Source organism: Argiope bruennichi, chromosome 8, assembly GCF_947563725.1.
Source record: "Argiope bruennichi chromosome 8, qqArgBrue1.1, whole genome shotgun sequence".
NCBI lineage: Eukaryota > Metazoa > Arthropoda > Arachnida > Araneae > Araneidae > Argiope > Argiope bruennichi.
In genome coordinates, this window is record NC_079158.1 from 78,746,014 (window position 1) to 78,758,539 (window position 12,526).

Genomic DNA, 12,526 nt, shown 5'->3' on the forward strand with positions numbered 1-12,526 from the left:
TAATAATTTGAAAGAATATATTATTTTAGACAATCGACATTTCTTTGATTGCGAAATTATATCTCTTTTTATTTACTTTCAGTCCTCTTAAAAGGATTCTTTTGAGCATAATAAACGGATCTGAAAATATAAATTGAAAAATTTCGAAAATGCAATAATTTATAAAGACAATTTTATTAATTCAGTTCTGATACCTGATAATTAGTAGGAATTATGGCTATGTTTAGCTTTAATTAAAACTTATGCATTATTTTGATGGTTCTGATTCCCCCTTAAGAAACTATTTTAAGAATGAATTATGATGATTAGTTGGAATTATGGTTGTGTTAACTTTAATTAAAACTCATATGCAAGAAATTATTTTAGCAGGAATTATGGTTGTGTTTAGTTTTAATTAAAATTCTTGTGATTTATTTTGATGGCTTTGATTTCCTCAAGAAAGTATTTTTACCTTCAAATTATGACAGACGACAGATTTTAATGATATCATACCTGTGAAAATGAAATTTCTTAATTGAATTAATTGAATCATTTTGATAAAATTCACGAAACAGCAATACAATACCAGGTTGAAGTGTTTATTACTTCTCATAAATTTTCATATGCTATTGTAATCATTTGGGAACACATTGGCATAGAAGTAAGATCTCGGTTTTGGAACCGGTGGGTTTTAGATTTGAGTTCCGATTCCCCCGAAGAACCGTCGTATAATCCTGTCGTTCCTGTTAAATCCACGTGGAAGTTTGGAGAGAGGGCACATGTTCAAGTGACGTCCTCGTTATCTGACAATGGTTCAAACTTACGAGTTCAGTTCCAAAATAGCCCTAACATCGCTTTTAAAAACGGGATAATATAACTGAACTGAATTACAATTGATATGAAGGATGAACTTTTATATTAAATGTCACAATCTCAAAATGCATCACAATAAGCGTTATCGGGATGCCGATATATTTGATATTTTTTTTTAAAAGGATTAAATAAAATGTCCATAAAGTTTGTAATAAATTATATACAATCATAAGTTATTATTTTTTTTTCTCCATTTTCCCGTTAAAAAGAGATGGTGGACTATTCAATGCCGATGCTAATATATGAGATTTCGTGAGGCAAAGCATATTTTTGTTAATTATCCATTTGAGGGCAATGCAAAATATAGGCCGAGTTACATGATAGCGTTGCATTTTCTTAATCAAAACTAATTTAAGTAACGTCTTTAATTAATATAACACTTCTTAACCCTTTTTCACTCACAGTAGCTTCTTAGAACAAAAAAAAAAAAAAAAAAAAAAAAAAAAAAAAGCAATTTTCTAGAGATGACATGAAGCATTATTTAATGATAACTTAAAGGAAATTTAATTGCCAACAACCATTTGTAAAATTTCAAGGAATTCTCATAAGCCATATTGATTTCCTGAAATATCTTCTTATCAAAGTTCGAGAAATTCAAAGAAAAAAAATAGACCCTTTTCAAAGCTTCTAAATTCTGATATTTTTCAACTCTGTCTTACTCAATATCTCGACCCAATATTTGAGAAGCGTTTGCCTGAAATATGTACAGTAAATTTTTCTGAATGTTTTCTAGTACTGGTTTGTTTGTTTTTATTTTTGTTTTCCACTTATTCATTTGTTAATTTTGATTGCTCCACGTTTATTTGTCGAAACAGAAGTTAGGAAGTTTTTTCCCCACTTTGAAAAAAAAATCAAAGATGGAAATAATTAAAGATACTCTAGACCCATGATAAACTAGAATTATGCTTGTCGATGCAGTTGAAACGGTGGAGAATATAAGAAAATAGTTAAATCCCCCATTAAAAGACTTGCTTTGGCCTCTAAATATGCTATAGCGGGTTGATATAAAATGCATTTATTTATTTTAAAATCCCCATAACGTTTCATTCACAGCAATGTATAATTCAGCGTAAGAACATTTTAAAATTTTATAAATATGTGGACATTTGGCTGTTATTTGATGAGGGAAATATTCTAGAATTATTTATTTCATTTCGTTTCTATATTTTAAACTATTTTGGAAGATCCTTATTAACCACCATAAACCAGAAATATGAGTAATATGTTATTATCGCTTAGTAAAGACATAGGAAGGAGAGAATGAGAATGGATTCAGTATTTTTATAAGTTCGAGAATAGAATTTTACCGAAATATAAATGAAGCAATATTTCTCACCAGTTTATAATTCCACGTAAGCCAAGAGCTTAACGTTAACTGTTTAAATATAGGGAAATTAAATACTATATTTGTAAATATTTGAATTGCAGTATCCCCTCTTCAAATACTAAAAATTTTCAGAGATTAAGAATTATAGAGTACAACAGTATCTTTATACTACCGAGGAAAAATTAGATACTGAAAGCCAGAAGAGAATCCAAATCTCTTTATAATTTAAAAGCTTAAATAAAGATTTTTTTTTTAAGTTCAAGTAGATAATCAGGCGTTAGGACTGTTATTTATTCGAATCGATGCAAGCCAGGGATTAAAAAAGCGATTATTGACAACAGTATTGAAGGATTCTGCAGTCCAATTAAAAATTCTATGGCTATCAAACAATGAGCAGACTTTTAAAATCAGTGAGGCAATCTGCAATGTCCTGACTTGCTAAATTGGAGCTTTGCTTTGAAAAGTATTTAATGAATTGTATGGTTTTTATCACTCTATTTTTATATTGTGATCTTAGACTTACTTATTCGGAAGATTGACCATTTATATATATTTTGATGCTACCTTTCTTCTATTTTTATAAATGATCTACTATTTATGTATAATTTTAAATTATGATTTAGCTGATGCGTATATCTTTTAATGCATTTTATTAAGCAATATTGTGCATGTAAGCATTCCTCATGCAAAGTGGGTCGAATTGTGCAAGCACATTTTCTTGCCACACAGGCATGGGTTGAGAAGATATGTTTCATTTTGTTTGTTCTTAATTTTCTGACTCTTTGAGGACTAATTTACCATTCTCTATAATTGCTTATACCATTAGTTAGGTATATTGGATTTATGCGAGTAATAAAAGTAATTCAAGTAAATAGAAAAATAGTTAATTTAAAAAAAACACAGACAAATTGAATGAATTACATATATTACCAATAGTTTAATTATTAAATATTTTGATTTTTAAGGAGGAAAAATGAATATTTTTATATATTGTAAATATTTATGTGCGTATTATATTTTTTATTAACAACAATATAGTTATTGTAGCAATACCATTATGATTATTTCACATCTTTTGTTAAAAAGAAGGAAAGAAATATAAAAATATATTATTATTTTTCTTAAAGAGTGAATTTCTAATTGAAATTAGAAAGAATTAGATAACTGATAAATATCAGAATGTGTATAGTTAATAAATCCAATTCATTTCAAAGTACTTGAAATAAAATATTTTAATTTATTTTACAGTGTATGAGGTTTTGTGAAATACTCATTATCGATTGCCATTGACAAATCCAAGAATTCTAAATTAAGTATAAAATTTAAAGGTTGCAAATATATTATATCAATTTCAGTATTTGAACAATCATTCTTTCATTCGTTTTTTACTTAAAAAATATTTAATCAATATAGATAAATCAGATCACCTTAAATGAGAATATTTAAAATCAAACTCTTTATTTTTATTAAAATTATTTATTAATTTAAGCCCTTGGATGAAACTTTGTGAGCGAAATTAAAACTTTCGAAAACAACTGAAATTTTTCTTAGCAAAAACTCTGCATATTTCTTATAGAAAGTGTTAAAAACTTGAAATTTAATATCTTAATATATTTCTAATAATATTCGACATTTTTGAAATGCTTATTAATAATTATTGTGTGTAAAATGAAGAATTTGAAACTAAATATCGTACATATTTATTACAATCTTATTCTTGGTATATATTTATATTTTTTTTATGATATTTCGTAGAATTTTATAAAAATGTATTACTTTTTATTACAAACTTTAGTAAATATAGACAACTCTGGATACATTAAATAATGTGATGCAATAAAATCATGTTGTGCATTTTATTTATAAACCTTTTTTGATTAAACGTCTTTGAACATTTTTAATGAAAACTCTTTCACCATCCTTTGTCCCAACTCCATTGTTATAAAAATACATATATATATTTACATGTAGGATGTTTTTAATTTTTATTATTAATTCATTTATAGAAAGGCCCGATAGTCCAAGAAATATGGAAATAAAAGAACTAACTAGCAGAACTGTAACACTTACTTGGGTACAACCATACAGTGGAAACCTTCCTTTAACACGTTACATTGTTCAGCTGAAAAGACAAGATGGTAAGGCTTAGTTACAATTTTTTTCTGCAAAATATTATATACATTAAAAAAAATCCTAGATTTTTAATTTATTAAGTTACAAAGATTCCTTATATTTTCAATTCAAAACATAATTTTTCATGAAATGGAAACTATACAATAATGATTTATTCAAGAGCATTTCATCGTCTCAATTATTTCCGATAACTATTATATGAACTTTGAAAGATCTTACAAATACATTCAATACATATAAAATTCTATGATTTTCTTTTTTGTAAACCCGACAGCAAAATTTTCATTTTATTCATGAAAGTAAGGAATTGGTAGAAAGAAAATAAATAGAGATGGTAAAATATAATTGCGACTTTTTCTGAAAAAGATCACATGCAATTCATCATTATGCTTTAAATTCAAAAGATAATTCTTCATGAAATGGGACGCATACGATAATGATTTTCTAAAGGATTTTTCATCGCCTCAATTACATGCCATAACCATTATGTATAGTTTGAAACCTCTACAGATACACTAAATACAGATTACATTCTGTCATTTTCTTTTTTCAAAGCCCTACAGAAAAAACTTTACATTTTATTCACAATAGTAAAGAATTGATTGGTGAAGGTCAAACTAAACATGTGCTGCTTAGCAATGATAAACTTTTTATTACTGGTTCGAAAAATTCAAAATTCTGGAATTTTAAATGCTTGCAGAATAAAATAAAGCTAAGGATAAACCGATTTATTTCTTAATTGCTTTTAAAATGATGAATAGTTTAGATTTTATATTAATAATTCAGAATCAAGTGTTCTTAACCTTTCTGTTGTAACATCTAATTAATTAAATATTTTAGAATTTATTATGTTTTAGATTTTTTACAGTATTTGTTTAACAATATAAGAAATAAATATCGTTTAATTGTAGTTCAACATTTATATCGAAAAGTATAATGAATTCTACTATTTCACCTTTATTATCTTTAATTTTCTTACTATTACACAAATCATTTAAATTATTTTTAAACTATTTCTAAAAATTATTTTTACATCAAAATTTACTGAACAATATTAATTTAATTCATAATTAACGATCAATAAATGCTATTCAGTTTGTTGATTTTTTTCATTAATGGTCATCTTTTATAAAATATCTTTTATTTTCAATTAAAAGTTTTATTAATTACTTACCCCATGATTCCTATAAATAATATTTCATTTCAAGTTAAAATGGCGCTCATAGATTTGATTTTATAATATTAATTATACTAAATCATGCTAAATTATAGGTTCCATAGAAATGAATATTGCTTATTTTATCTTTTATCACTCATGTTATCTTTCTTTTTTATTTAATATTTCTTCTCTAATAATTTTGATTTAAAGTTCCATCATTTTACATTTACAATTGTTAGCATTTAATTTATGTCATGCATAAAATCTTAAAATATATTCAAATAAATAACGTTCTATATTTATCACATATTGAAAAAAATTTCGTTTGATAAAATTTATCTTGGTTTCGATACAAAAATTATTAAAATTATACTTGTATGTTTAGCTGGAAAGCTGCGTACAAAATGACGAAACAATTAAAAACATTGTAGGATGATAATTATAAAGACAATTGGGATTGTTTTTTTATTCAATAGAATTGTAAAGTACTTTTTAAACCCAATTAGGTGATATTTCATTACACCGAAACATTCTATGGAAAAATACTTCAGAAATATGGAAAAACATTACCACAGACCTCTTTTCGATATTTCTTCAAGAAAGAAATAGATTTTTCCTGCAATGAAAACTTCAATGCTAAGTAAATATTGGGGGGGATAAGAGTTGTGGAAATAATAATCACAATAATAAGCTATAAAAGCTAAAAAGGAAGGATATATTTACTTAAAATTCATAAATAGCTCTGAAATTTATTACGGAACTAAAAACCTTGCGAATTCCCCAGGGAATTATGAAAAATATTATGTTTAGTTTTGTTAAATATTTAAAGAAATGATTGAATGAAATACTTAGATGCATATATTTATATCCTCTAATGAAATGTTTTTTAAATTTATGTTGTAATCATTGCTATAACATTTTAATTTCTTTGGCTAGTAGTATATGCGGTGCTATTACTATATGCTTGCATTTCTGCTTTGTGCCATTTTCAGTTAAAGTTTCCACAATATTGGTTTAATTTGCATATTAGGACTACATAATAATTTGACATAAAATTCATTCAAATTCTTATGTAGTATGTAAAACATCTGGATATTACGTATATATATAAATATATGCTGTCACCGGGAGTTTAACTTGTTTAAAAAACGAGTAAATAACATTTAAAATTAAAATTCAAAAATCAATTATCTTCTGACTCAATCAGACTTCAAATATTATATTTAAAATTTTCGTACCTTATCATTAAATATATTTTATATGCCTAATTTTACTGTACGCGCGCGCGTGAGTGTGCGTGCGTGTATGCGTGAGTGCGCGCGTGCGCGTGTGTGAACATGAAAACATAAAGTTCTAAAAAAAATCGAAATTTTTAGTCATTTCGCTTAAATTGTAAATGAAAGCATCAGTAATTATATTATTATAATTTGAATAAAATAGATAAATTCTTAAAATGATTTATTTGAGATGTAACATCACAGGATAATATTAATAATTTCATTAATTTATTTTTTGACATTATTTTAACATTTATAATCAATTATTTCTATTGTTTTGATTCTAAAAATGGCTTTAAATTCTTTCAGTACAATACATTCTATACACATAATTTATGCAAATATATCACTTTGCACTAAAATATAATACGGTTTGGATTGCCTGTATGCTTGCGTAATTTCAAGCAAAGATATAAGCATAACAACATAGCCCTGGTTTCTATAACATTATAATATTTACTAATATTTGATCACACATATAAGCAATTTACGTATTTTAATCAAAATTGTTGAATAAATACTCTAACAGAAAGTCTGACAGAAAATGAAATGTATTAGTATTATTTATTAGTATTATTGCATTGGTGATAATAAAATATGTCTCCAATTGCCGATGATTTATATAAATAATAAACAATAAAAATTATGTTTCTACATTAAATATATAATTTTTTTTAATTATTTCAGAACAATGGTTGGAACAAACGAAGAGCTTAACTGTGCCTGTCACTGAAAGTAGCACTGTACTTGGAGATTTGATGCCTGTAACCACCTACAACATCCGAATTCTTGCCGAAAATTCTCTTGGACAGAGTAAACCGAGTGAGCCCATAACAGTTACTACAAAGGAAGAAGGTAATTGTACATTTTAGCCAATATTTTAAAGTGATATCGAACCCAAATATCAGAAATAACGAATGTTCAGTTATCTCTTTCGATAAAACTTCAGATTACAGAACCATTTTGCGTGGATTTTTTTTTTTTTTTGACAAATCATTAAAAGTTGAAGTGAAAATTGTTTTTGTTCTGTTAAAAATTGCGCAAATTCATCTCTATAAATCCTCAAAATTTATGAAAAATCTAGTATGTGAGAATTCTATTTTGTTGCCAAGAATTTTTAAAAAGGGTTCATGACATTTCTTACATCAAAAGCATATTTTCTACAATCAGTGTTAATTGTACTCATTCCAAGAATTTGAAATCACTTTTCTTCATTTTTAAATTACGTATTGTCTAGAATTTTCAACTTCGAAATTTTCAATCTTCATATTCTAATAAATATATTCTAAAATATTCATATTCTAAAATTACAAAAAAATCATGCGTTAAAATATGCTGGCATTCTGAGTCCTAATAATACATGGAAAAAATTATGAAGATTAATGCTACATTTTTAGGTGACTTATTCCATAGAAATTTCTTTTTAATACTTGAAAATATCACTTCGTTCACATTCATCATTTTGACACTTCATTTATCTCTACTGCTATTCATCAAAATAATTAAATTTGTCTTGAAAAGACGTAGTTGTTTCGATTCAACTAAGACCACTTTGATCATTTGAAATGTTTCTGTATTTTCTAGCTTTTTTTTATAATTCAAGTGTAATACCATTTAAAAATATGTTTTTAATTTAAGGCAATAGATCCAGTGATAAATTTCCCTAAGAATATACTTGAAAATTTAACAAAAAAACAATGAAAACGGCAAAAGAAATACTTCAGAAAAACTACATTTATTTCCAGCAAGTTTAAATGAAAAGCATGTATTTCTAAATATCCATACTTATTAATAAAAAAATCATATTATAAATAAAATATATTAATAATGAGCAGGGTTCATCTTAACAATTATAAAGGAAGCTAATGTAAAGTTGGAGGAAAACGAATTGATCGATTATCGATAATATTCGAATTAATTCATGAACGAATATCATTTTTCAATAAGCATAAAAAATGTAATTTTTCGCGTATTAAATATTAATTTTCCTTAGCACAATATACTATTAAATGCCAAATCAACTATATATTTATGAATAGTACCAGACTTTTTTTTAATTGTTGGTTCGATAATATTAACACCAAAATCAAAATTATTTATTAAATCTCGAATTCCGAGTTCATTTCTTTTTCTACCAACAAAGGCCATACTGATGACAAAAACAAATGATTTCTTTTCTTTATTCATCATAGGATTTCTTTTCAAAGAATTGATGAAAATATTAATTCGGCTTATTCTTAATCATAATATATCTAGAGGTAGATGATTAAAAATTGCTTTCAAAATATACTTCGATACGTATGTGGAAAGGAAGCTTTCTAATCAAATAAACAATTGTGTATCTTATAAATTTTCCTTTCTAATTTTAAATTTAAAAAAGAACACAATGCCATTGAGAAGTTGGAAATAAAGCAAGATTAAAACGAAACGGACTGAAATTTTTGTTAAGATTCAGTGCTAATGCGTAAGTATTTAACAAAAAGTTTTGTCCAGACATTAATTGAGATAATTGACTGATTATTTTTAGTGAAAATAAATTAATGTCCCATTTGAAACTGTAATAGAATATCTTCTGAAAGAGCATTAATACATTGAGTTACGTTCAAATGATAACTCGCCAAAATTAATTACTCCCACGCTGCAATTGTCATTGAGAGTTGATGAATGATCGATGTCCTGACAATTCAGAAATAGGAATACTTATGAATACTAATAATCACTCTCACGGGATCTGATGCACACCATTTTGTAGGAGATATATCTTACGATAGAAATGGAAAAAATTAGAATCTAGAATCTTAACACTTTCAGCAGGAAGTGAGAACCAATCACAATGTTGTGGATTCTCATTCCCATATTTGAGGTTGCCCCAGTGAGAGATGATCAGTTAATGTAGATAATACCGACGACTATATCTCTTTCCACAGTTTTATATCACATCAGAGGGAGAAAGTTTCATTTTAACTGATTGAATGGGCTCACCACATCCTCGGCATAATTGAATTTTGAGACACTAAAAACAAACTACTATGAGATAATTCAATACAAAATTATACTATGCATTTTCACTGGTATTTTGCTTAGGCAAAGTTTCATCTCCTTAACTACTTCTGTAGATAAGAAAAGCTATACTTTTGCTATAGAAATTATTTATCCAATTTTACATGATGGTGAAATTGGATAAACAGCCATTTGTGAATCTTAAGTAATTTATCCAATTAACTCCAATTCCAGGTCGCTTAGAATCCTCTTATATAATATTCCTTGCCTGGAAGTCTCTGCCCTTTCATTAATTACTATATTACTCATATTTATATCACCACACCAAATTAATAAATATATAATTAATATTTGCATTATATACTATTATTCAAATCACTGGCACCAATAAAATTTCCTTATAAATAATAAGAAAAAAGTAGTATTCTTCTTTACATAGAATACTCATTTACGAACATAAACAAGCATTAGCCCTCTTTATAGGGGACTAATGCCAGTTTATGTTCGTAATGATTATTCTTTGTTACTTCATTTGGTCATTTAAATCCCACTTAACCCTTAACTGGTGAGGTGAAATTTTAGGACTCAACTGGGGAGGTGCGGTCTACGAGACCGCATTTCATATACACTCAAATTAAATTTTCTAATGAATGTATTAGTATGAAAAACTGCCAACATATTTTGCAGATATTTTTCTTGATGTATGTTGATGATGTTTTAGAAATTTTTGATGCGTTGGGACATGCATTTTCTTTTCAAATTGCACATTACAATAAATAATATTCTTGAAAAAGCATATTACTTTTTACTTTTTAAATCATATTTATTTTTACAGTATATGAAGGTATATAGAAGATAATATAATGTAAAATTCTATAATTATATGAAAAATAAAAAATGACAATGAGTAAAATTGGCCCTTTTTTTATCGACTTATGTGACTTTCATAGCACGGTTTACAAGGGCATTTTAAACATACAGGTTAAGAACTAGTATAAAAATCAACCTATAAATTATGTATATATATATATATCATGGTATATTAATATATTTTATAAATTTTTCAAAATACATTATGAATAGAAAAATTAATTATGTTTGAACATATCAAAATTAATTGAATGCGAACTTTAATCGAAAAACGCTTCTGTGCAATTATCCTTATCACTAAAATCACTTTCTGCTTCATTTAAAAGTGTATGTAGCACTGCTTCATAAAAAGATGAGTAAACTGGGTGATATTTCAGTGTCCAAGTTTTAGCGCCATCCTCTAAGCCTTGTTTATCACTGGGACATTAACAGGGAGATGCGGTCTTAGAGACAGCGTTCGAAGAAATAGTAGAATTATTTAAAAAAGCATATGCTGAAATCGGTTGAAAAAGTGCACGTGTATTGAAGATCATAAAACAGGAAGCTTCAGGGTCAATCCATTCAATTGAGATAAAAATAGAATAGGGATGACAGAAAATCCATCACTAGTGGTCTCACAGACCACACGTCCCCTGTTAAGGGTTAATTTACATACTGAGAAGAGCGACAAAGCCTTGTATCTTTTTTAATCATACCTGATTGATTAGAAGGAACTATTAACGAATAAGTTGGAAAAATAAAAAAATATCCCTATTACCGAAAAACTGATATTTGGTTTCAAATTTACTGGATCATTATATATATTCAACCTGTCTATGAATCAGTCACATATGATTCAGACATAAATATCGATTATTTGGCAAGCAAAAATCTATGTATGCATTTTGTGATTGCGATATAATTATATTTCATATTATCAACTATGCATTAAATGCTTGTATCATTTTCAAACAAGAACATCCTCTGAAATTTTGTCTGGAAAAGTTCCGCTTGTTAAGTTTCTCTCTCATTGAAAGTTCATAGGATTTTATACCATAATTTAAACTATCTTTTGGTCTCTTTATTATGAACTTCTATATCTTGTTAGAATTTTTATTGATGATTGTTTTGACCATTTTTCTTGAAATCGTTAAACTTTGATAATGGATAGAAATTATGTATTTTATTAAAGCATATATATTATATATTGAATAAAAAAACTGCAATGAAATTTTACCCTCTGCTACATGGTCATTATTCATCAAATACTACCTGCATATCTTCAAGTAATAATCCACTACTGCAAGCAAAGGAAATGCTATAGAAAAGTAAATAACACACATAATAAAATGAAGACAACAGAATTAATAGTAAAAGATTTATTTGTAGAATAAAAGGCACACTTACTTTGCAGAGTCTGGATCAAAACTGGCTATGACTATGATGTTGCACAAATAATCAAGGCTGATCCAATATTTCAGTTATTGCATATGCATACAAAACTTAAGCTTCCTTCTGCATTTCCTAAAAAGGTTTTCTTTCTGGAATTGATGAGATGATAGTTATAGTAATTTGAATTCATTTTTATTGCTTTTATTAACTCCTTGTAGATTTTCAAATAATGAGTTACGTTGCTATTAAATTGTTTCATAGTCGTGGTATCTGCTTTAGAGCACAACTAAGTTCTTATCATCATTCTTAATGCGAAAGATATTATTTAGCTTTTATTTTTAATTATGCAAATAATTAAAAAAATATTAAAAATATATTTTTTGAACAATGATATGATATATGATTTTGAAAAATGATGATAAATGATCAATTGATATTGTTTGAAAATAAATATATGTACAATTGCTCCCCATACACGATGATATTCTACGTTTTATTTTAGAAATTTCCATTCCAGCCTCAAGGCTGTCGAAATTT

The 12,526-nt window shown here is 26.6% G+C and overlaps 1 protein-coding gene across 5 annotated transcripts in view; it reads left to right on the plus strand.

Annotated features, from left to right (window-relative positions):
• The window catches only part of LOC129981869 (cell adhesion molecule Dscam2-like), a 614,065-nt gene that overhangs the window by 362,360 nt on the left and 239,179 nt on the right, over positions 1 to 12,526 (plus strand). For all 5 annotated transcript variants that reach the window (XM_056092905.1, XM_056092906.1, XM_056092909.1 and 2 more), the window contains exons 15-16: positions 4,186 to 4,317; positions 7,436 to 7,603. In XM_056092905.1, the coding sequence (XP_055948880.1) occupies positions 4,186 to 4,317; positions 7,436 to 7,603 (300 nt within the window). The remainder of the gene's footprint in view (positions 1 to 4,185; positions 4,318 to 7,435; positions 7,604 to 12,526) is intronic.